Source organism: Helianthus annuus, chromosome 1, assembly GCF_002127325.2.
Source record: "Helianthus annuus cultivar XRQ/B chromosome 1, HanXRQr2.0-SUNRISE, whole genome shotgun sequence".
NCBI classification, from domain to species: Eukaryota; Viridiplantae; Streptophyta; class Magnoliopsida; order Asterales; family Asteraceae; genus Helianthus; species Helianthus annuus.
This window is the reverse complement of record NC_035433.2, coordinates 11,002,995-11,030,181: the sequence shown is the minus strand read 5'-3', so window position 1 is coordinate 11,030,181 and position 27,187 is coordinate 11,002,995. Positions and strand designations below refer to the sequence as shown.

Here is a 27,187-nt window from a genome sequence, read left to right as displayed (position 1 = left end):
CTTCATCAAGCGCGATCGAAAAGTTAGTAGCGCCAGCATCAGGGTTCCTTGACCCTACGCTTCCAGAGCTTTTTGAGCCAGCAGCGCTGGTTTTCTTCTCACCTATACGGGACAAACCCTCAGGTGAGTCACTCGCAACAACGTAATCTTCCAGGTTACTCTGCCGAAATCGAAGAGTACCTTTATCAGAGGCTCCAGCAGTCGTGCGGCTACTTCCGCCCTTCTTGCTGGTCGCTTCAGCATCAATAGTTATCACTTTCTTCTTCTTCTTGCTCGGTTTCTTCTTCTTCTCCTGCGGATCTATGCCAAGGTCGCGCAACACACCTGCAAAGATGTTAGACCAGGAACTTAGCTCCTCATTTGATGACCCTACAGACTCCTCGCTGGAAAGATAAAGAATCTTTTTCCCAGCGGAAGTCACAGCACGCAAGGGCCTGGGGTTGGGTAGATGCGCACCTTCGGTTGTAGTGGGAGGATTGGCAAAGCCTCCAGCAGGGGGGTAAAGAAAAAGGCCTTTGATCCTCTCGTACCAATAAGGCTCCCCTGATTCTAGCGGGCGCACACCCATAGATCCACCGAATGTGGGGAAAGCAGCTTGGTAAAGGTGCGCCTCTGCAATCAAATTCAGCAGTTAAGCACAGATAAATTACAAAGGAAGATAAAAACAAAGAAACAACATACCTCTATCTTCAAACTTTAGAATGGGTACTTCATTGCTAGTCTCCGGCCACTTGTCACTCATCTGCACCGCAACCAAGACAATTTCACCGAAGATGCGATTCGGCGTCGCAGTAAGCTTCAAGTACCAATCAACCCCTTTAGCTATGGGGAGTTCCTCCTTGTCAATTGTATCCGGCTTGTGGAAGATCATCGCGATTGGCATAACTTCCTCCCTGATAAAGAAGAACTTCTGCTTCCAATCATGAAAGCTCCTAGGAGGATTTAGCAGAATTTTCTTGGCCGAACCACGGTTGCCGAAAGAGTAAAACCCAATATTTCGAATCAACAGATAAAATGCCCGAAACTTCTTGACTGTGAGTTCTATCCCATGAGATCGGCCTAAGAACTCGAAGTGTCTCACCCTCACCATGCCGGGTGGACTCATTTGAGAAATATGAAAGCCATAGTAATGGAGTATATGTGCCATGAACTCCGTGGCCAGAAGTCGGAAATTACCTTGCAAGAAGAAGTCTTCAAACAAGGTAATATAACCCGGTGGTGCGTCAGCGGCAGTCTGACCCTGCCGGGGATATTGGGCATCCCATTCCGGTGGGAACCGGAACCCTCTGGTTATCTGCTCAAACAACCCGTGATCCCATTTGAGAACAGGGAGGGGACCTTCTTGTAAGGACCTTCAAAAATGTCCCTAACCAACCTATAGATGTAAACCCAGACCCCTAAAACCCTACTGTACATGAAAAACCAAGAAAAACAAGAAAATTGGGTTTTAGGCGGGCCGCGTAAGGGATATTGGGTTTTAGGGTTCTAGGCGGGCCGCGTAAAACTTAAAGGATGCTTACGCGGGCCGCGTCAACTTGAAATTCAACCGGATAAGTATCCGGGCCACGTATAACCCATCTGTCCAACCTAAGCCCATGACCCATCAACCCTACGCCTAGACTAGGCGGCCTCGTGGGCCGCGTAAGATATATGTGTGGGTTTACGCGGGCCGCGTAAAACCCAATTTCAGGCTATAAATAGCCTAGCTCAGGGGCTTTCATTCTGTGTCGACGAAACTTTCCAAAAACGAAGATATACTGTCCAAAATTATAATTTCATATAGTGAGGTGCTGCTTCGATACCGGGTATTAACTCGATCGCTATTATGATTCAACGTCCGATCGATTAAAACTATCCAACGAATGTTTAAGTGCTGCTCAAATTGGGTTTTTACTTTGTCATTCGTCGTTAATTCGATGGATGTTTAAGTATCACATGTCACACCCCAACCGATGGCGGAAACATCGGAGTGAGACGAAGAAAGATTGCTCATCACACATAACGCTATTTGTGACAGTATTTAATAAATCGATTTCATTTCATAAAGTAGATTGTCAACATTACAAAAAAATTCAAATACAACAAGTTCAAAGAAGTATATAACAACATAAGCAAAATTGATAGAACGATTAAACCTAAACGTCTATATGTGTATCTAGGCATCAACGCTACTTCATTTCATAGCATCATTATCCTCAGCCTGTAACATGTTTAAAATAAAGTTCAATGCAAAAGCAAAGGCGAGTATACAAGTTTAAGCATAAGTATAAGTATAAGTATAAAAGTTTAAAACGAATCCACATGACAACTTAGTCTATACGAGATCAACCTAGCGTGGCATGCAATATTTCTCGCCAACCTCTGTTACGCAAGAAAGTTTAATTAATTCAACATGACCCAAGTTTAAGGGGGGCGGTGCGTTACTCCTATAGCGCTATACATGTCGAAGGGAGGCTCGTGAGAGCTAATGACTAAAACATATCACATAAGTATGGTCCACGTAAGCATCAAGTATCATAACATAGTATTCATGTATAAGGATTGTTTTGTGCATTGCATAAAGAATAAGTTTAAGTGTAGTTTAATAGAAAAACATGTTACACCCCAAAAAGTGGTAAACATAAAAAGGGGTTGCGAGTATACTCACAAAATTTGTATAAGCTTTCCGATTATCCAATGTGACGAAGTTGACGACGTTAGAAGGTTGAATATGTCCGTTTAGGGATTTAGGAAGTTAAAACACAAGAATATATGTATTCAAAAGTAATCGTCCTTTAACACCAAGTACTTGTTCTTGACACTATGAAACCTCAAGGGTTAATGTTTTCATGAGTAGTATACTCATTAGAATCGTAACAAGTCTTATGTCTTGGATGATGTATTCTACTATTTCGATGAATGAACACAAGTCCACCATCAAGGGTTCGAATAGTAAACATATGTATAAGTATTATATGTATTATTTAGTCCAATAATCAAGCATGAGGTAGAAGATAAATCTTCATTTAGGTACCTCTATTGTGTCATAGAATTCATGTAGGAGGTAGGAAGAACAAGCTTCCATTTAGGTACCTCTTATGGTTCACCACTACACTTGATGTAAAAAAAAACAATCAAGGAGGGTCATGAACATACAATAAAGAATAAGAAATATACACACTAACTAAGAGAAATCATCAAATCATGTGAGGATTGTATGTTTGGACAACCCAAGTTGTTCCATAATCACTCATGTATCAAAGACAAAGTTTGACATGACTTGTGGGTTAAAAACCCTAAACAAAACACCAAGTTTATGAGGTTTAATCCTCTGATTTTTAAGTGTCTCAACCTTGTTTTTAAGCTTAACCAACCATGGGATAAGTTGTAAGCATTAGGACATAGGTATGAGATGTGTTGAACACAAGTTACATAGGTATAAACAAGTTTTTGATGAACATAAAAACAAACAGAAAGTTTATGGATGATTTCGGGGCATTTCCAGGTCTGATTTCTCCAAGGAGAAGTCTAGGAATCGAACCCCATGATTATCCAAGTAAGTAGGAAAAAGAATCAAGTGATTTCGTTAAGAAATGAGTGAGTTATGCTCATTTTCGTGAAGGGGTGTCAATCTGCTCGAACCCTTGCTTTCAGCTACGGTTTGGAGGATGTTTTGAGAGTTTTTGGTGTTGCAAAAGTGGTAGGGAGGCTGGTTATAAGTGGTATTTATAGGGGGAAGGATTAGGGTTTCAATGGGTTGGGCTTTGGAAGTGTTTAGAAGGGGTTACACCTTGAAACTAGCCCACAAAACCTAACTATATGGGGCTGAATTTTGCTGAATTGGGGCTGCCATATTTCTTTATTTTTTTATTTTTTTAAAACATTATAATGATTAATTTTGTTAATTAAGTTGTGTAATAATATGCAACAATGTTTCCCCTAACTTGTAACAAGGTGAAATATGAAATAAAACATGATTTAACTAGGTAAAAAGTGTAATGTACAAGTATGTAACATGTTTGTAAGTGACAAGTATATGTCACATATTAGATGATTAACCGTTGTATAAATAAGCATATTATTAGGGGTTTTTAGGTATCAACAATTTAAGGATGAGCATGGACATGTATCGTGAATAAGTATCGTATAAGTATGAATTACAAATAAGGATTCGATGTACAATGAATTCGAACGTATGAACATGTATGAATATGTAGATGGTGAATTTAAAGAAATACGAATTTTATTTATGATCCAAGTCTCGGATTTTACAACGAAAAGAAGACTACAATAATACAAGATTTCCAAAAATAGCATTACAAGGCGAGCTTTCTAATTATGGAAGGTATGAAAAAGCAGGGCGTTACATCACACTTTGTCATTTGTTGTGAGGGTTTAATCTCGTGAATTATCGTAAATGCTGTATTAGTTACTAACCCAGTTCGTGTGCATTGTTATTTAAATTAGGTTAAACAGGCTAATCAGTAGATTAAACTCCGCCCGTATAAATCTGCAAGGTGAGTCATTCTCTTTTTATCAAAATTAATTCCAAAACTGTATTTATTTCAAAGTTATAATTACAGGGATGAAGTCTTTGTAAATCACCAAGTTACAACCAGTATGTGGGGTTTTGTATACATTACTTGATAACCGTCACCATTGGACAACGAGTTAGCCAAGGGGTGATATGACCATAGTCACAGACACCATTGGACTCCGAGGTTACCAATGGATGGTCGAGTGACAAATACTGTGGGTATATGGTTGATAAACAGAAACATTGTAATCGCTCTTAATACTGTAAATTATAACAAAATACCGTTTTAACAAAAGAATGATTCACTCAGTATTTCCCGCTGACAAAACCTTTTTCAAACATGTTTCAGGTGATCTGTTGTGATCCAAGAAAAGTGCCGTGAAGCACTACAAGCTTAAGGAAGTTGCTCAATATAAATAAATAAAGAAACATGTTTTGTGAAATAAAGATTTCCCAATGAAATCACTTCATTGTAAATTACAGGGTTTTATCCCTAAATTATGTAATAACGTAAACGAGCATTTTAATATTAAAAGATCCTGTATTAAAGACTTCCGTTGTCGCCTAAATTAAATACCACGGGGTTCCTGTCCCGCAGCTCTTGACCGGGTCAAACCGGGGATAGGGCCGTGACACTTCTTCAACTTGAGTTTCTTCATCAGCCATGAGAATACTTGAATGTAAAGATCTACTCTGAGAAACTTAAATGTTCAAGAAAACTTGCAGGTCTGCTGGGAAATCTTTGAAGATTCGTTGAAGATTAGAGAGAAAATAGAGAGGCAGAAGAAGGATGTGTGCAACTCTCTCCCATCTCGTCGACTATTTATACTCATAGCATTTAATGCGATGGGTAAACGTGCTAGATTCACTGCGCGTGTAACCAATCAGTAGATGCCACGTAAGGCGGGATTCTCGGAATGACTGTTACCATGCGCGCGTGCGCCTCACTCGCCTGACGGTAAGCCGAACCGTCAGTGACAACATGATGATGGTCGTGTCAGCAGTCAACTCAAACGTCGCCGTCAAAGACATTTTGCACCAACCTGTCAGAATTCAAAATTCGAGGTTTTTCCCGCTCAAAGTTACTACAAACCTCATGCAGAAGTTACCAAGGCCGCACAACATTCATGAATATCCAATGAGCCTGCATGCTACCACTAAAAAGCAAATAACTACTAACAGCCAAATCTGGTAGTCGCGCCGCAGTAACTGACAAACATTTACACGTGCGCCGCTTACCAAGACCTAGCAAGCACCTTTCAAAGCTAGCACACTTTTCTTTTTTCTAAGTCTAGAGCTCCAACCATTTACTACGCGCTTGGAGAAGCACTGGACTGGGGGGACTTGAAGGGGTATGGTCCCAAAAAGCCGCGCAGAACATCTAGGTCGCGCGTTGGACCATACTCCTTACTCAGCAAGCTGATCAATCTTTAGACCCGCGCGGGCTGCTTAGGAGAACCTGGCCTCACACGAGGTCCAAAAAAGAGATAGCATCAGTTTTCATACTTAGTGTTCTGGATAAGAGCCTTCAGCTCCTACAACCCTGCGCGGGCCAGTTACGTGCACAGCAAGAGTCGCGCAGGAGTTACGGCGCAAGGCCACTTTAAAGAGTACACAAGGTACAAGTGGCAGAAGAATGAGCCAATCAGCGTCCACCAGGCTGTGCTCTATCGTGCTCCACGATCGTCTGACGTGCAGGAGACAGAGATTACACAAGGAAGCCTACGTGGCACCAATCAGGGGGCGGCGACATCTACCCCATGATCTCCACTAACCTGCTGATGGTAGAGGGACAACGAGGCCGACAACTGGGACAACGAGGCCGACAACTGGGACACGTGGCTCCACCTTTCGTGTTTTTGGATGTCGTGTGTTCCCTTATCTAAGGGATTATGCTAAACATAAACTATCACCTCGCAACACTGAATGTATTTTCATTGGTTATGATGCTAAATACAAAGGCTATCGATGTTTGGATCCAAAAACTCTCCGCGTCTATGTTACAAGGCATGCTAAATTCAATGAGGATTCCTATCCGTTTAGCGGTCATGTCAAAAAAAAATTGATGAGGCCACCTTGGTCTTCTCTAACTTTGATGAAACTCTTCCATCTGTCTCTTTACCAAATCCCCCACCAGTTATTTCACCTCTTACTTCTGAGTCCACTGTCTGTCACGTGTCCTCTCCTTGTTCCTTATGCTTTGCTGATCCACCTTTTTCCACTCCTCCATTATTCTCCAATCCTCACACATCGGCCCAATCCACTAACTCTCATCACTCGGCCCCATAAACCCACTCATCCATACCTACCCCATCGGTCCAAACACAAGCCCAAACCTCATCACCCCACCCACCATCCTCGGCCCCCATTCCGTTTCCCACATCACCACCACAAACCCATCCTACCTCTTCCTCACAATCGGTCCAACCACCAAACCTCTCCAATCCACCAACGACCGACCCAACTCCACCTATCATACCCAACACCTCTCACCAATTTACCTAGGGATCTCCTGTTGAGCCGATGCCATCTCATCCTATGAGAACTCGATCGAAAAACGGCATTTTGAAGCCCAAATACTATGCTAACTTGTCTTTATTTTCAGGTTCATTACATCATCCTTTACTTGCAGCTCATGATCCCCGTGGTTACAAATCAGCAGCAAAACACTCTAAATGGGTGAAGGCAATGGAAGAGGAGCTCCAGGCGTTAAAATCTAACAACACTTGGGTACTTGTTCCACGACCTAGGGGTGAGCAGAAAACCGAAATAACTGAACCGTAACCGTCATAACCGAAAAAACCGAACTGAAAAAACCGAACCGAAACAAAAACCAACGGTTCGGTTTTCAAATTTTTAATGACCGAAAACTTCGGTTCGGTTTTTAGATAACCATTTTCAATAACCGAAAAAAACGAACCGAACCGATAAGCTACAATCCATATATTTTTTAAGTTTAAGTTTAATTTGTTTAAATGTTTAACCCAATGCTGGTAGAAATTATTAATTTTATTCTTGAATGTTAAGTATTTATAATAAAAACATGACATGTTTATTTATAATTAAAGTGATCTATTTATTATCTACAAAAAATAACAAAATTTTATATAAAAATTAAATGATCTTCAAATTATTATAAAATAAAATGTCTTAATAAAAACTTTAGAGAAACATAAAAATAGATTAGAAGGTTAGGTTTATATAAACAATATTAATTAAAGATGTTAACTATAATAACTTAAATATAAACATATAAAAAAGATTCTTATGTTTTAAATTATACTTTATATTTTTTTGAATCTTATATAATTTTGTTCCAAAAACATAAATAACCGAACTGAACCGACATAAAAACCGAAAAAACAGAATCCGAAAAAACCGAAACCGAACGGTTTTAAAAAGCCAAAAACCGACATTTCAGTTTCGGTTTTGATTTTACCCAAAAACCGAACCGAATCATGCACACCTCTACCACGACCTACAGGTGCAAACATTGTTGGATCCAAGTGGATTGTTAGAACAAAATACAAAGCAGATGGTTCCATAGATCCATACAAGGCTCGCTTGGTGGCCTAAGGTTTCACTCAGGTTCCAGGACTTGATTTCTCTCACACAATAGTCCTGTTGTCAAAGCCTCTACAGTCCGTGTTGTTTTATCGCTTGCAACTATTTATGGTTGGTCCATGCGTCACTTGGATGTGCGCAATGCCTTTCTCAATGGCAATCTTTCTGAAACGGTATACATGGAACAACCTATGGGTTTTATTGATGCTAGATTTCCTAATCATGTGTGTCGTCTACAGAAAGCTCTTTATGGTCTCAAACAGGCGCCTCGAGCTTGGTTTCAACGACTAAGCACCTTCTTAACATCACATGGTTTTGTTTGTAGTCAAGCGGATCCATCACTTTTTATTTATAAGACAGCAAAAGCCATTGTTTATCTTCTTGTGTATGTGGACGACATCATCACCACTGGCAGTGATTCCTTTTTTATTACGTCCTTTGTTGCTCGACTGCATAAAGAATTTTCAGTCAAAGACTTGGGTCCACTCGGTTACTTCTTGGGTCTTGAAGTTACTAACTCTGATGCCAGTCTCTTTCTCAGTCAGGCAAAATATGCACATGACATTTTGTCTCGTGCTGGTCTGTTAGATTCCAAACCTGTTGCCACTCCTCTTGCTACCACTGATACTTTTCTCAGCAAGGGTGTCCCGTTTCATGATCCTACTCTTTACAGGTCTCTAGTTGGAGCTCTTCAGTATCTCACCATTACAAGACCGAACATCTCTTATGCAGTAAATCAAGCCAGTCAACATCTACAGGCCCCTACAACATCTCATTTTCAGTTGGTTAAACGGATACGACGTTATGTTAAAGGAACAATTGCCTTTGGGTTAACCTTCTCCAAACCAACTTCAACAACCATCGTTGGCTACTCTGATGCGGACTGGGCCCATTATATTGAAACCAGACGCTCCGCTATGGTTATTCTATTTATTTGGGTGGCAATCTGGTTTCCTGGAGTGCGAAGAAACAACCTACAGTCTCTCGCTCTAGTTGTGAATCTGAATATCGTGCCATGGCCAATACTGCAGCTGAAATCATCTGGCTTACTTACCTTCTTCGAGAACTACATGCTCTACCTATGGCTCATCCGACTTTGCTTTGTGACAACAAGAGTGCTATTTTTCTAAGTGAAAACCCAGTGTCACACAAACGTGCAAAGCATATCGACATTGATTTTCATTTCGTGCGTGAGCTTGTTTCCTCCGGTCGTCTCTATACAAAATTTGTTCCATCCAATCTCCAGGTTGCGGATATCTTCACTAAAAGTCTCTCAAGGCCTCTATTTGAAAAACTTCGCGGCTTGCTTCGTATTGCTCCCCCACCTGTTCGATTGACGGGGGGTAAAAGCATAATGTAAATCATGTTAATGATTTACGAAATCATCTCTACAATTATGTATTGATGGTATTAATTTGTATTATTTGGTTTCCTAGTATAGCTTGTTTGAATTCCTATATATTGTAAACGTATTGTATTTTTATATTTGAGAGATCGAGTTTTACAACAACAACCAAATTTGTAGTTTATGAGAAGATCAACTTATTGCTAGTTCTAGAATAGCATATGGTCTTTGATCATTACTTTTTCATGAAACAGACGCACGATCTCTTGTATTCCCTATACATACAATTTCAAGATGCTTACGTCAGCCGGGAATAGTTCCGGCTCTTTATTGGCCGGCATGGGCGGCAAAGGGGCACAGTGCCAGGCAACTGTCTGACACTCCCCTATTGGCCCACTTAATTATGATTTTATACCCGCTTTAAAATTACGACTTTGCCATCAGCTCGAAGTTACGCTTTTGCCCCTAGCTAAAAATAAAAATACGCTTTTGCCCAAAGCCACAAATTACTATTTTGCCATCAGTTCCAAATTACATCTTTGCCCCAACTTCAAAAAAAATTTTTTACACTTACCCCGAGCTAAAAATTACTATATAACTTTGCCCCGAATTCAAAAAAAAAAATTTTGATTTTGCCCCATGCTAGAAATTACGATTTTGCCCTTAGTTAAAAGAATATGATTTTGCCCCCGTTTCAAAAATTATGATTTCACCCTCAGCTTTTTAGTCGTTTTATTTTTTTTTTTTAATATCACAATATTGTGTTTTCTACACTCTTAATATACCATTGCAAGTTGTTTATCAAGTACAACGTTTCGTTATAAATTTTATTTAAAGCGGAGTCAGTCTATGTAATTTTATTGAAAGTTTTTTTTCTTCAAAAAAACCAAAAACCTGTAATTATCCTTTTTGATTATACGTGTCAGTTTTTCCTTTATACCCGTTACGTTTTCTATGTATAAGCCAGGTCATATATAATACATTATGACTATATGGTATAAATTTAACTTACTTTACAGTTTGATCCAATCACAATGCTTATATATGTTGCATAGTTCAGTCTAACACGTCAAAATGCGCGTTTTCATATGGTTCACACATCACATAACACTTTGATTAATTCATTCAATGTTTGCGATGAACACGCGCCGCAACGCGCGCTCACGGGCTTTATTACTAGTTAATAACATATGCACATATAAATATTATATAAATATTGTATTATATTATATTATATTATATTATATTATATTATATTATATTATATTATATTATATTATATTATATTATATTATATTATATTATATTATATTATATTATATTATATTATATTATATTATATTATATTATATTATATTATATTATATTATACTATAAAGCAGTTAAAGAATAATTGTGCTTCAAAAAGAAATAGTAAAGTTTTCATCTTTTTCCGGCCACAACAATTTTAAATATTGTATATCAGCTCAATGCAACTTTCTTTAAATCTTTAAAACTTGGATATAATATAGTAAAAAAACATAACTTTTTTTTTTACTTTTAACTTCACACGTATGCTATAAATAATACATGAATTTAACGAATATAATTTTCATATGATTTACCTAATAATCTGCATTCATTAACTTTTTTAAAAGCATGGATACGCAATTGGGTGTAATTTGTTTCTCAACGTTGGAGTATTAATTTTGTTGAAAATAGAGTTGTGTTCAAAACAGAATATTTTTTTGTATTGTAATCTAGCTATATATACAAGTTCCAATAACGTACCAGTATCATGAAGAGCAGAAACGATACCGACCTAATGCTCGTTGTAGTGCGTGGAGAATCCCGCTATTTTTGTACAAATATATGTGTACATGTATGTATGAAAGATTATGTCCCAAACACATTTGTAATAGTAAATATTGTTTCTTCATCATATTTAACCTAACTGATAATGTCTAAAATATATTACATTTATCTTTCTAAATATGTTAATTTTCTTTCAATTAAATAAAAAGTTTAGTAGCTATTTGAGATTATATATTACAATCTTATTATTTCAGCCATAGTCATATAGGGTACGATATTTAGGTTGAACATATTTAAGTCGTATTTGACCAAATACGTAACTAGAGTGTTAACTCATTCATGTAACCCTTAGTATCACTGTATTGGAGCAATGATAACCATTTAGGGAGTATTAATATTGTAAATATTCTTTCATTTACATCAGATTTTCTTAACATTTTTTACTTGCGAGTATCATTAATTTATAAAGAATATTTGGTTGAACGTCCTTCTGAAATATGATCCTTGTTTACCACCAAAGTCATCCCAACCGCATGCGCACACAACTCTTATGAGAACACACACACACCAAGCTAGATATATGAAAGGGAAAATTAGACCAAAACCACTTTCAAAACTAGCTACCTCCCGCGTCCTTGGAGTGACGCATCATGCGCGGGATGTGCCTTGGAATTGGAATTGGACACGTGTGTCTGCACTTGAGGCCCATGCGTCTGGGAAACTGGCCACCTCCATTAAAGAGAGAGAGAGAGAGAGAGAGAGAGAGAGAGAGTCTTGTGGTTTTGAAGGATGATGAAGAGGTGGTTTCTGAACAGAAAAGAGGGAGAGTATGTGATTGTGACTGTGAAGAAGAAATATCTTGATGGTGGTGATGATGAAAGTCCATTGAATGATGTATAAATAGATGAGATATTGGTTCAAAGTTAGAACAACTTTGAACTGTGAAAGAAGAGACAGGAAGTGAGTGAGATATATAGGAGGAGGCTGTGTTGTGATTTGGAATATATGCATTTGGGAAATTGGCCACGTCTGAGTGAGATATATAAGCCTGAAATCTCTCCAAAGACGCATCTCGTGCATGATGCGTCGCTCCAAAAATGCGGGAGGTGACTAGTTTTAAAAGTGGTTTTGATCAATGGTTGGGTTTGTAATTTCTCCTATATAAAAGCAAGAATTATTATTAAATCAAAAGAAAATAATATTTTCAAATACACAAACACATACCAAAACCAAAGGAAACATAAAACACAAAGTTATACGCGAAGCACACGCATTTGAGATGTAAAAGCAAAGAACACTTGTAACAAAACCCTAAGTATAATAATGTAACACCCCAAAAATATTAATTATATGACTATATGTATGTTTACACACACACACACACATATATATATATATATATATATATATATATATCCCTGAATAAAACTCAAAGTATAATAACTAGGAACAATTTACCTAGTTAGTAATATGTTATTGGTTAATAAAACAATGATTGGTGGGCTTTATAATAAAACTAAAGATGAGGGACTAAAATGGTTAACATGAGATCTAGAGTTTTTAAAAAAAGAAAAATTAAAATAAAACACTCACAAGTGTGTGTTCTAGGAACGACCAGAGAAAGAGAAAGAAGGTGAAATCCTTCTCTAACCTAAAATCATCAAATTGAAGGCAGATTTGGGTCTAAATTCGTGCATGAATCAATATTAGTTATCACCTAGTCTAAGGGATCATAAGGTATGTATAATTTTCTATTTTGGTGAAGTATAAATGATAAAGAAAAACCATGAATCTCAATTCTTGAACGGGTTATAGATTATACGGTAGAATTCATGACAAGTGTGTGTTTAAAATCACCATGTTTGCTAAACTTGGGAAAAAATTAGCACAATTGAAGTGTTAGGATTCATGTGTTTGAAAGAGTAAGTGGGTTTTTGATTTTTAACATGAAAGAAGCCAAATTGTTATCACTACTAGCTTGATGTGATGCTCTTGATAGACATGGTTGCATAAGATATTTAATTTTAATGATACTAAGCTCATAATGATATGAAATTGGGTTTATGGAGTCCATAAACCTAACAAAAAGAAAAGCTTTAACTTCCTGCCCACAAGGTGTATGACAAAATGCTTGAATGAAATGTCGGTTAATGATAATGAATGAGACACATTGATACGAACCTAAAATTGAATGTTGGCAAGTTTACATGTCATGGATGTGAACAATCAGGTTCTAATGATAATTGGGTTGCATTATTTAGGCGACTCGAGTGGAGCTTCGGAAGGTAAAACCGGATCGGACGTGCGTTTGAAAGGAAAGCTTTAAGGTACATGGGTACGCGCTCCGTTATTTTCTTCTATTAAGTTATTATAGTTGGTTTCAAGTAATGGTTGTGAATAAGATGCATAAGGGTCGGTTGTTCATAAGTGATGGTATTCACACGAACAACCCAAATGGGTCAAAATAAAGTAAAATGCAAACCAGAGGTAACAGGAGCAATAAACTCGGGTAAAGGGTCGTGATTGAAAGGATATGAATCCTTGGAATGAACTTGAATTAGTTAAGTTCAACCACCAGGAGGTTGAATGGGTCAAATAAGTGTAAAAGCAAACCGGGTAACGGGAGGGTGAAACACAGGATTAGTAAGCCCAGTTAATGGGTTGTAGTTGTAGGGGAATAATCCCATGAAAAGGGTGCGGATAGTTTAAGCTTTAGTACTTGAACATCATAACGGGTCAAATAAATATAACCGCAAACCGGGTAACGGGAGCATAAAATGTATAAATTATGGATCCGAGTAATGGGTTACAAATTTACATATGATAAGGAATGAGTTTTAAAACATAAAAACATAATCTGGACTGATCTGGACACTTATTTGGTAGAGAAACATGAAATTCGTGAGACATGTCTAGGTTCAGCGCCTAGTGCGCCAAAATCAGAGCCCGGTGCGCCAAATTGAAAATGTTTGCTGTGGTGCATTGAAATCAACGCCTAGTGGCGCCGAATGATACCAACTTTCCCGCTTTTCATGTTTTGAACTTCCAACATGTGTGTATGCTTCCAATACTCCATAATGCATAATGCTTGAAAAATAAAGTTTTGACTTCCGGATTTAACAATCTCACTCAAATGTTTTAATTACTAATCGTTTGAGTGATTATTGTATACTAGGTAATGTAACTCAAGGAGACCAGATAATCCACATATGAAGAACCGAATACAACTCAAGACCTATGCTTCCGTGTTTTTGTCATTTACATTTTGAAAACTTAAACTTTATGCATTTTGTTCAAAATAAACCTTTGTCGACTTTTATTTAAATCGAAGTTGATATGTGTTAAACAATATTTTAATGTTAAATTAGACGGGTCTTACCAGTATCAAAATCAACCATTTATTAAAAAAAATCAAATAACCATCATCGGAAATCGTCCAGATTTTTTTGGTAATGAGTGACGGAAATGAGAAGAGTGTAGATAAGAGAATTGTAATTGTTAGGCGGTTAGCATCACCCACGTTCATCATCATGTTCTATATAATTGTTAGTTTGTTTAAAGTCATGTTCAGAGTAGCAATTACATTAGTCATTAGGTTCACTTTCCATTATGTTTAGTGCATCCACGTATTTCTTCTTATTTTGTTGCATGTTTGTATGCCGCCCCCTAGCTCACTTGGCAATCCCCATGTGGTTTGGGTTGGGCCGACTTCCTCCTTGGAGGTCGCCGGTTCGACTCCCGGGTGTTGCATTCGGGGGGTGGGACGTCCCAATGATGGATCGTATCCTACCGAGGCATGGTGCGGTCTTGAGGGCAACCCGGTTTTACCCAGCTGTTACCCCAGCGAGTCTCTCGTGTGAGGGCAGTATGGTTTCCGAGCAAAAGTCAGCTTGCGCGGCGGCCGGGGCCCGATCGAACATCGCGTCCGAGAGTGTGGGGCTGACGGGGGATTGTCTTCGACATGAACACCGTGACCATTAGGTCTAGTACATAGAAAGTCACCTTCCAAAAAAAAATTTAAAGGTTTTGCATTTTAGTAATGAAGGACATAAAATTGGTATAAAAATGTCTTGTTCTTTACTTTGTTTCTTAGAAATGTTCGCCTATTAGAAAGGGCTTCTATCTTGGAGACTGATTCATCTCAAATTGAATAGTAAAACTAGCGGCGGTGGTTTGTGTGCGTAGAGTTCGCAGCAAGGTGATGGTGATCTAAGAGTGCTTAAAAATGTAAGGTTTATTTGATAAATGTTAAAAAAACAAGTTATAAAACTAAAAGTAATATATCTAAACATAGTATTTTTATAGGTTTTGAAACTTAGTGATAGGGGTGTGCAAATAATTCGAATTAATCGACCCATAATCAAATTAACCGACAAAACCGAGCCAAATCAAAAACCGGTGAATCGGTTAATGGTTTTTCTAAAAATCGAAATTAATGGGTCGGTTATGGTTATCAATGTTTTCATACCCACCGTAACCGAACCGAACCGAACCGACATGTAGTAAAATATTGGTCTGATTTAGGACTTTTCCCTATTTTTTTTAATATTTGATGTTTTTGGTTAAACGTTTTTAGTAGTTATGGGTTATTTCATATTATTTTGGTTGAATGTTTATATGAATTTATGGAATATATCACATCACTTTGTTTGAATATTCGGTGGTAATAATGTTATAGATTATATGTATGTTTAATGCTATGTAATATACTAACATATAAAAATATGTAATAGCAATTTATTTCAAATTCAAAAAAAAAAAAATTGACCTATGTCTAAATTAATGGTTAACCACCTATAACCGACTCGTTATAACCTTTGAAACCAAATAACCAAAAAATTATGGTTATGGTTGTCCATTAACTAATATTGCGGTTATGATTATGATTTTAGGTCAAAACCGATTTAAATCGACCCTTGCACGCCCTTACTTAATGAGCATCTCATATATTCAAGAAAAATATATAGTAACTATTTCTTTATCCTGAAAAAGGCATGGTGTCATGATAAAGTATTTTTCTTGGTTTAAATTCTACAATGTACATATAAACAGGAGTAGTTAATTTGCATTGAAAAAAAGCATCTTCTGTTGATTATATCAGCAGAATTTGGGAAAAACATAAGCCCTAATTAAATAAATTCAATCATGAATAATAAACCGCATCAGAGAATGAAGTAGACGTCATGTTCGTCAGATTGGTCGAGTTCCCCTTTAGGATGTACGTTCATGATGGTAGTACCAAGTTCTTTAGGGTTGAAGAACTCGTAGTAATGGAGAGAGAGGAGGGGCGATTTTAGTGTTGATGTTATGAATGTCTAACCCTAATCCCTCTCTACTAATCTCCTTATATACACCCAAGGGGAAACCCAATTAGTTAATTAGGGTAATCTGGCCCATCAACAATTACCAACTAATTTATTATAGGTTTTATATATTTTGATCTATTATTATACAAATGATAATGATGGCTACTAGATTAAATATAAATAAGTAAATATTTAATCTTACATTCTCCCACTTAGCCGAATAATCATTTATCATGAGTATTAGATTAGTCTGATCAGAAGTTAATACTCATTTTAGCTTTAAACCAAGAACCGTAGCAGAGAAATACAGCCGTTGAATCATTATTCGACTCAGGACCCCCATTAATCATACTACAGCCTCAATTTAAAACCTAACAGTTATGATCAAAATAAGTAAGCCCTTTAACGTTTGATTTGTATTTATAGTTGTCTATATGTCATTACACCGGCAGAACATATGTAAGAGACATACAAAATCAAACTGATGAGGAAAATTAATTAATAGTTAGTCATTCATGGTACGATATGCAGTTGTACATAGTCATCAATATACCCATGATTATTATAAGCGCTTACATAATAGTTATGGGTGATAGACTTTTAGTTATAGGATCCTTAAGCATATCATGAATGCATTCGATACAAAGATTTAGTTTCCTCAATTTGTTCATAAACGATTAATTAATTGCGTATCGAAATTTAATGTGGCACCTCTCGAACTGTTACTGTTCAAGGAGACATGGTAGCTGACTTTATACAACAAGTCTTCAATATATTAATTATATGGAGTTAATAAAGTCATGAATCCACTGATAAATTTCCAACAACATTTAGTGACTATATTATGTCGTTATAACTTAGGTTGTTCATATCAGTCCATTATGACTCCTCCATAAGATAGGTTTTGTCTGCTGACATAAGGATAAACCTGAAATTACATTTTGTCAGCTTTGAACATTACAAAGTTAAAGTAATCAATCGGTTTTAGTTCTCACTTCTTCTTTAAAATATAGTCTCTCGTTTCTTTTAAAAATATTGTAATACTCTATTAGATGTTTCACATTAATCTAGACGTATCTAGTGTGTTGCAAAGTGAGTAATATCTAAACGAGTATAGACTTAAACTTACATAAGGCTTCTAATTAATGAAGCGTAAGGAATTAATCTCATTTTGTGACAACCCTCTCAAAACCAGGTATCCGTACGACTTAATTAATTATTAATTATTGCCTAATTACTGTGCTTTACTGAGTTTGCTGATAAACTGTTACTTGATTGTTGGTACTTGTACATATCTGCATCATACTTTGATATTCCTGTCACTACACTACTTAATTGCTGAACCTTAGTGACAAACATGATGCACAAAAGCACAGTAGCACTAAACGGATACACAGTGAACATGCTGATATAGCCAGCATCAGGCAAACACTGCCTCTAAAGGTCTGAATGAGCCAGAATTATTTTACTACACCCATAGTGTGTGTAGGGATACAAGGGTTGTATGATTACGTCTCTAGGAATAAGATATAGAGATTTGGATGTGCCTAAAACATACTTTAAGCACGGAACACAGCACTTTTATCAACACACTAGCTTCTAGCTAATTAATAAAGTGCCAAAATATGAGGAATTATTCCCGACACTTTGCAGAATAAATTGTGTCGCTAAAAATATTATTTATGACGCTTAACGGATATCTTAAGCACTTTAACGGATTACTATCCGACCGAACAACCGGACAATACCCGGAACATAAAAATATTGCCAAAATTAATATTGATACTTTTCTGAGCCAGTTAGGGTCCCTGATTACCCTAACACCCGCTTTTAATACACTAAAGCAACTAACGGGGTTAGACCTCGCACTTAACGCACTTAACCAAACTAAACCGTAACTGAACGTTTGGAAACGAACCGAGCACCATTACATCCCAATGGGATCGGCCAACTAGTGGGCCCGGGAGAGTACACCTTTATTATTTTATATTAGATTACGCGAGGATCGAGGCACATTCTTCTATAAATAACCACATCTCTCACACACTTGAACACACACACTTCACCTCACCACCTCTCCCTCTCCCCTTGCTCCCTCTCGGCCGAACACTATCACCACCACTGTCACACCCCAACCAATGGCGGAAACATCGGGATGAGACGAAGTGTGAAGATTGCTAGAGACATCATAACGCTATTTGTGACAATATTTAGAAAATCCAAATTTCATTTCATTTCATAACTTCAAACAGTCAACATTACAAGATATTCAAATACGACAAGTTTAACAAAACAACATGATAACATAACAAAATTTTGATACAACATTTTAAACCCTAACGTCTATATGTGTATCTAGGCATCAACGCTACTTCATTTCATAGCATCATCGTCCTCAACCTGTAACATGTTTAAAATAAAGTTCAATGCAAAAGCAAAGGCGAGTATACAAGTTTGATACGTACATAGCAAAAGATAAGTTTGAACAATTCCTCATAGCAAGCATGTGATTCAAGATAAACATTTAAACATGGCATGTGTCTAACATATCAAACCAAGAAAACGCAATATGCTCAAGACATAACCTCAAGTTTACGGGCGGGTCGTTAATCCTATAGCGCTACATATGTCAAGGTTTGGCTCGTACGAAGTTAATGATAAGTTCAACACATAAGAATAACCCAAGTTTAAAGTATCAAGTCATCACGTATACAAGCATGTTATAGGAACGTTCATGTGTTTAATAAAGTGTTCATGTGTAAGTTAATAGGTAAACATGTTACACCCCAAAAGTGGTAAAAGTAAAAAGGGGGAAATACGAGTATACTCACAAAGTTTGCATATGTTTTCCGATTATCCAATTGTTGACGAGTAGAGATTTAGAGTCCGAATGTATAAGGGTTAAGGTTCAAGTATGTTTAGAGTCGAGATTCGGTGTTTAAAACAACATAAAAATAAGATATGAGAATAACATGGAAAATAATCATTTAGTACATATGATGCTTGTTCTTGACACTAGGAAACTCGAAGGAGTTTAGATGTTTTCATGGAACAAGGTTCCATTAGAATCGTGACAAGTTATCATAGTCTAGGATGATGTAATCTAGTACCCCGACATATGAACACTAGTTCATCATCAAAGATTCGATTATTCGAATAATATATTTAGGTTATATAATATATGTCCAATAGTTCAAGCATGAGGTAGAAGATTAAAATCTTCATTTTGGTACCTCTAAATGTCATAGAAGTCATGTAGGAGGTAGGAAGATCAAGTCTTCCATTTAGGCACCTCTATGTGTTCACCACTACACTTGATGTAAAAAAAACAACCAAGGAGGGTCATGAACATACAATAAAGAATAAGAAATACACACACTAACTAAGAGAAATCATCAAATCATGTGAGGATTGTATGTTTGGACAACCCAAGTTGTTCCATAATCACTCATGTATCAAAGACAAAGTTTGACATGACTTGTGGGTTAAAAACCCTAAACAAAACACCAAGTTTATGAGGTTTAATCCTCTGATTTTAAATGTCTCAACCTTGTTTTTAAGCTTAACCAACCATGGGATAAGTTGTAAGCATTAGGACATAGGTATGAGATGTGTTGGACACAAGTTGCATAGGTTTAAACAAGTTTTTGATGAACATAAAAACAAACAGAAAGTTTATGGACTATTTCGGGGCATTTCCAGGTCTGATTTCTCCAAGGAGAAGTCTAGGAATCGAACCCCATGATTATACAAGCAAGTAGGAAAAAGAATCGAGTGAATCGGATAAGAATTGAGTGAGTTATGCTCATTTTCGTGAAGGGGTGTCAATCTACTCGAACCCTTGCTTTCAGCTACGGTTTGGTGGATGTTTTGTGAGTTTTTAGGGTTGCAAAAGTGGTAGGGAGGCTGGTTATAAGTGGTATTTATAGGGGGAAGGATTAGGGTTTCAATGGGTTGGGCTTTGGAAGTGTTTAGAAGGGGTTACACCTTGAAACTAGCCCACAAAACCCAACTATATGGGCTGAATTTTGCTGAATTGGGGCTGCCATATTTCTTTATTTTTTATTTTTTTAAAACATTATAATGAGTAATTTTGTTAGTTAAGTTGTGTAATAATGTGCAACAATGTTTCCCCTAACTTGTAACAAGGTGAAATATGAAATAAAACATGATTTAACTAGGTAAAAAGTGTAATGTACAAGTTTTATTTACGAAGCAAGTTCCGTATTTTACAACGATTACGATGAAAGAATGGTTATAAGAACACAAGATTTCCAAAGATAGAATTTCACGTAAGGTTTCTAAATGTAGGATGTTTGAAAACGCAGGGCGTTACAGTCTCCCCTCCTTTAGGAAATTTCGTCCCGAAATTTATTCAAGAGGAAGGCTTGAAAGAGTTTTTGGCATAAAGGTGATCATTAAGAATTGAAACTTGGGAAGTTTGAAAGTTTTGAAAAGTACCAAATTTTGGAGAACGTCAAGGTAGATTTGCAAGGGGAAGTTTTTAAGGATAGTATAAAAAAATCATACTTTCGTAAAACCTGTTTATTGAGAGGAACGAAAAGGTTTGTTACTTTAAATAAAGCAATAGAGGTATACTAAGTATAGTTTCACAAGAATCAAGAATAGGGAGGCTATTTTATAGGTAACGAGGTAAGTTAGGACTCAAATGTTTAAACAAGCTGGATTGCGAACGAGTTTTGTATAAAATAATACGAGTATAGAATGAACGAATGACTCTTAAAGAGTACAAGTATGTGAATAGCATAAGTGTTGGATAGATGAACGTAGTGTGTTAAGGATGAAGTCTCGTCATGAATAATCGGATATAATGCGTTTGTGAGTTGCGTGAAGTTGTATTAGGTCCAAAAGGTCTGCAACACACTGAATTTCTCATGGCACGTTTTACGAAAGTTTGGTAGCATGGTGAAAACACTTATATATAGGAAGTACCAGCGGCGTATCCACCATGTTTTAACCACATTACGTCCGTTTCGTTACTTGGGGTCATGTTACGTTCCGTGTCTTACCATACACAGTAGTACACTCTATGGTTCTCATACGCCTATCACTATAATCCCGTGTGCACCCGCGATTATACTGATCGTCGCATGATCCACATAGCTTGTACTAGTTATGTATGAATCAAGGTATACATGAATTTGAAAATAAGAATGTGTACGTAGAAGAATGTCGTATGTAAGCATGTTTATGTTTAAGCATGTATGGGACCCACGTAAGCGAATCCCTCGGATTACGCTCGCGTATAGGTACGAATGTACGAATCATGAGTAAGGATGAAAGTATGAGCATAAGTTTAAGTATGAATACGCATGTATGTATGAGCATAAACATAAAATGTGTAAGTAGTATGTGTACAAGTAGAAGCGCAAAACGTATAAGTAGTATGCGTATAAGTAGAAGCATAAAACGTATGAACATAGGTGTAGGTATTAAAAATAAATATTGCGTATATAGTGTTTGTTGGGACACCACGGATCTAAGTGTATAAAGCATTCAAAAGTTCGAGTATGTAATACGAATGATATAAATGATGTTATCGCGAGGTATCGACCAAAATGTGTACGATGATATGCATGTATAGTTGTTTAAACGAAACATTGAGTTTATTGAATCAAATTTAGATTGAGCTTGGTTTAAAAGGGTAGAATATAGTTTGCATATGTAAGAGTATATAAAGTACTTATTGGTCATGCATATCGCATTTCGTAATGAATGGAAATGCTACCTTTGTTTTAAAAGAGTTTACGAGATCCGAAGATGGTCGGTCCCTATGAAGTCTTCTTGCCCACGTGTTTTGAAAAATAGGTGTAGGAAAAATGTAAGTTCGTTTCATCTAACAAGAAATTTTGGAGTTTTTTTGTGAATACGTTGATCCTTGGAAAAGGGATTTATCAAAGGTCTTAGTGTTCATTTTAAAGGGTTTAGACAAATGGTTCGTTGATGTTGGAAATATTCTTTGGTAAAACGATCTCATAATATCTATAAGATCCTATAGGTAATTGAGAAAGGTTGGTTTGGTTTCAATTTAGAATGGAAGTCTCTAGTATGACGATATAATGTGAGCAAGTTTTAGTGATTAAGTCGAATACGAAGTTCATGGGCAAGAGTTTCATTGGGCCGATTAAATTGATAGGTAGCATTTCGTAAGGTTTTGAAGTTTGAGTAATAAAACGTTTTAAGACATGATTATGAATTTCGCGTATATGAGTTGAGTGAAAATAGATTGTAGAATAAAAGTATGTTTGATAAAACAATGTATTTCGAAATCTGTATGAGTGGGTATTTTTAAATAACATTAAACAATTTGGGTATAAAGTATGATCGAGTTTGCATAATAAGATGTTTCGAAAAAGAAGTTTTGGTAACGGTCACCTAAGTAAGGGAATCACCCCTAACTCGTTGGTGAGGTCGTTTTAAGGGAAGAGGGGTGGAGTCAATCGTCAAGGTAAGGGAGTCACTCCAATCTCGATGATACCTCTCCACTAGTTGTTACAAGGAATATGAATTTAAATTATATGAAAATCATGCATATATAAATGTATCGAAAAGGTTCGATATGTTGTGCGTGTGAAAAGAGAAATCAAAGGTAAACTCGAGGTTGAAAGATTGCATGGTATAAAATGAACAATAGAAACACATGTTTGACCAAAGTTTGGAGTGTTCCAAACGGAACTTTGACTAACCAAAGTGGTCGAAAAGTCTTTTGAATTTGAGGAGCATGCTTTGGCCTAATAGGTAAAATACTCTCGCCGACAGGTCGGTTAACGGTATTTACCCTTCCGGTTACTACATGTCTCAAATCAATCGAAATTTCGAGACTTGGCGGGATTTATGAAAAAATCAAGGAGTGGAACTAGTCGACAAGGTGCGGGTTTCACCCCTATCTTGACGATTTCGTATCCTAAGTGTGGTTGGTACTCGTCGGGTCAAAATTTAAATTTCGACATGTTGACGAGGGTCCACTAGAATTTGAAATTTGAGATTTGCCATTTAGATGTGGATTTCACTCCTAGCTCAATGGCGATATCTCGTGTAAAAAGAAGAATAGATAGATTGAGAGTCGTTCACTAAATTGTGGGTTTCACGCCTATTTTGGTGAATTCGTCTCATTTGTACAATATGAGTGTTGTCGGATTTAGAATAATCAAGTAAAATGCATGAGGGAAGTGTGTGTTGAAGGAAATACACAAGCAAGTATAAACACATAAGAAAGCATATCAAGAATGGTACTTAAATAATGAAATGATAAAACAAGTGTTAACACATAATAGAACAAGCTTTAATGCGTACGAATAACATGTCAAATATTACACATGAGTAACATACATGTTTAAAAGAGCATAAATAAGTAACAAATAAGGTATCATGTAGTAGTCCAAGCAAAGCATACGAATAAGGCTCTAAAACTATAGACTAAGTGAAAGCATTCCTACTTTTCCTAATTCCCTATAGTTATGGCTCTGATACCAATCTGTCACACCCCAACCAATGGCGGAAACATCGGGATGAGACGAAGTGTGAAGATTGCTAGAGACATCATAACGCTATTTGTGACAATATTTAGAAAATCCAAATTTCATTTCATTTCATAACTTCAAACAGTCAACATTACAAGATATTCAAATACGACAAGTTTAACAAAACAACATGATAACATAACAAAATTTTGATACAACATTTTAAACCCTAACGTCTATATGTGTATCTAGGCATCAACGCTACTTCATTTCATAGCATCATCGTCCTCAACCTGTAACATGTTTAAAATAAAGTTCAATGCAAAAGCAAAGGCGAGTATACAAGTTTGATACGTACATAGCAAAAGATAAGTTTGAACAATTCCTCATAGCAAGCATGTGATTCAAGATAAACATTTAAACATGGCATGTGTCTAACATATCAAACCAAGAAAACGCAATATGCTCAAGACATAACCTCAAGTTTACGGGCGGGTCGTTAATCCTATAGCGCTACATATGTCAAGGTTTGGCTCGTACGAAGTTAATGATAAGTTCAACACATAAGAATAACCCAAGTTTAAAGTATCAAGTCATCACGTATACAAGCATGTTATAGGAACGTTCATGTGTTTAATAAAGTGTTCATGTGTAAGTTAATAGGTAAACATGTTACACCCCAAAAGTGGTAAAAGTAAAAAGGGGGAAATACGAGTATACTCACAAAGTTTGCATATGTTTTCCGATTATCCAATTGTTGACGAGTAGAGATTTAGAGTCCGAATGTATAAGGGTTAAGGTTCAAGTATGTTTAGAGTCGAGATTCGGTGTTTAAAACAACATAAAAATAAGATATGAGAATAACATGGAAAATAATCATTTAGTACATATGATGCTTGTTCTTGACACTAGGAAACTCGAAGGAGTTTAGATGTTTTCATGGAACAAGGTTCCATTAGAATCGTGACAAGTTATCATAGTCTAGGATGATGTAATCTAGTACCCCGACATATGAACACTAGTTCATCATCAAAGATTCGATTATTCGAATAATATATTTAGGTTATATAATATATGTCCAATAGTTCAAGCATGAGGTAGAAGATTAAAATCTTCATTTTGGTACCTCTAAATGTCATAGAAGTCATGTAGGAGGTAGGAAGATCAAGTCTTCCATTTAGGCACCTCTATGTGTTCACCACTACACTTGATGTAAAAAAAACAACCAAGGAGGGTCATGAACATACAATAAAGAATAAGAAATACACACACTAACTAAGAGAAATCATCAAATCATGTGAGGATTGTATGTTTGGACAACCCAAGTTGTTCCATAATCACTCATGTATCAAAGACAAAGTTTGACATGACTTGTGGGTTAAAAACCCTAAACAAAACACCAAGTTTATGAGGTTTAATCCTCTGATTTTAAATGTCTCAACCTTGTTTTTAAGCTTAACCAACCATGGGATAAGTTGTAAGCATTAGGACATAGGTATGAGATGTGTTGGACACAAGTTGCATAGGTTTAAACAAGTTTTTGATGAACATAAAAACAAACAGAAAGTTTATGGACTATTTCGGGGCATTTCCAGGTCTGATTTCTCCAAGGAGAAGTCTAGGAATCGAACCCCATGATTATACAAGCAAGTAGGAAAAAGAATCGAGTGAATCGGATAAGAATTGAGTGAGTTATGCTCATTTTCGTGAAGGGGTGTCAATCTACTCGAACCCTTGCTTTCAGCTACGGTTTGGTGGATGTTTTGTGAGTTTTTAGGGTTGCAAAAGTGGTAGGGAGGCTGGTTATAAGTGGTATTTATAGGGGGAAGGATTAGGGTTTCAATGGGTTGGGCTTTGGAAGTGTTTAGAAGGGGTTACACCTTGAAACTAGCCCACAAAACCCAACTATATGGGCTGAATTTTGCTGAATTGGGGCTGCCATATTTCTTTATTTTTTTATTTTTTTAAAACATTATAATGAGTAATTTTGTTAGTTAAGTTGTGTAATAATGTGCAACAATGTTTCCCCTAACTTGTAACAAGGTGAAATATGAAATAAAACATGATTTAACTAGGTAAAAAGTGTAATGTACAAGTTTTATTTACGAAGCAAGTTCCGTATTTTACAACGATTACGATGAAAGAATGGTTATAAGAACACAAGATTTCCAAAGATAGAATTTCACGTAAGGTTTCTAAATGTAGGATGTTTGAAAACGCAGGGCGTTACAACCACCCACCCGCTTTCGAGTTCAAGTCTTGCAATTCCAAGTCCATACAAGTGTTGGTGGTTACGTACAACGGAGCTCGAGAACAAACGGAACGCGGAGGACCTCTACCGTTTGCTATTATCCACGCAGTTTTCGACTAGTTTCTTCCCTAGCCCCGAGCTAGAGGTATAACGTTTAAAACTCATTTTTGGTCATGTCTAAAGTGGTTAAAAGGATATTTGTCGGTTGAATGTCGGTAACCCGCTTAATGGAACTTTAAAGTTTACTAAAACGTGTATATCGTTGGATAAAAGCTCAAAACGCGTGTAAATGTCGTAGTATTTGAATATGTTGATTTTTATGGCCCGATCTATGATGTGGTGGCTCTCATCATCGTTTAACCCGACTTTGTTAGGATCACGTATCCTGACATACACTTGTTTCTTTGGTACAAGGGTTAAAAGGTGAAACTCCACCACACGAGAAATATGAACTTGTATAAAAGTGTTTTAACATGAAAAATAGTATTTAAAACAAGCCGATCTACGTATGTACAAGTGGTATATTCGTAGAGCCGGGTGTCGAGAAAATCATGTTTTTATCAAAGTGGATAAAGTGTTAACAAATACGATTTCTATAAACTACAAGTGTAGAAACACTTGTAGAATAAAAGATCCGACAAAATAACAATGTTTACAAAAATTGTCGGGAAGTTGTAAGAAGTGATTTGTTCCAAAACGAGGTTTTTGCAAGACGACTTTCAGCCGTTCGCACTACCTGACGGCGTTGATGAGCCCATCGTTGGTGGTCCTGCTGCGGATCTTCCTCTCGCTGTGATTCCCGCCCCGATTCCTCTTGCATCCTACCCAGCTTATGAGCTTATGCTTGATGCCGAGGCCGGTGGCGATATTGATCTTTTCGATGATGAGCTATACGAGGACGAGGTTCCTGACCCAGCTCTTTTGCCCGCT

General features: G+C 36.8%; 1 protein-coding gene and 2 long non-coding RNA genes across 4 annotated transcripts; all 3 read left to right on the top strand.

The window, feature by feature from the left end:
- Window positions 1-1,750: 1,750 nt before the first annotated feature.
- LOC110935744 lies at window positions 1,751-4,925 on the top strand. The gene is made up of 3 exons (XR_002589396.2): window positions 1,751-1,805; window positions 4,447-4,496; window positions 4,866-4,925. It is a non-coding gene; the product is annotated as an uncharacterized LOC110935744 (long non-coding RNA).
- A 3,334-nt stretch (window positions 4,926-8,259) lies between these two features.
- On the top strand, window positions 8,260-9,210 carry LOC110873091 (uncharacterized mitochondrial protein AtMg00810-like). Its single transcript, XM_022122045.1, has one exon. The coding sequence runs from the start codon at window positions 8,260-8,262 to the stop codon at window positions 9,208-9,210; it is 951 nt and encodes a 316-aa protein (XP_021977737.1).
- Window positions 9,211-12,818: 3,608 nt separating this feature from the next.
- On the top strand, window positions 12,819-26,350 carry LOC110935747. 2 transcript variants are annotated; one of them, XR_004868757.1, is made up of 3 exons: window positions 12,819-12,956; window positions 13,481-13,554; window positions 26,229-26,350. It is a non-coding gene; the product is annotated as an uncharacterized LOC110935747 (long non-coding RNA). The 2 variants fall into 2 exon arrangements; XR_002589397.2 differs by lacking the exon at window positions 26,229-26,350 and adding an exon at window positions 14,395-14,559.
- Window positions 26,351-27,187: the final 837 nt, after the last annotated feature.

Coding starts and splice junctions, on each gene's coding strand:
- LOC110873091 (XM_022122045.1), top strand. CDS start 8,260: ATGGAACAACCTATGGGTTTTATTGATGCTAGATTTCCTAATCATGTG.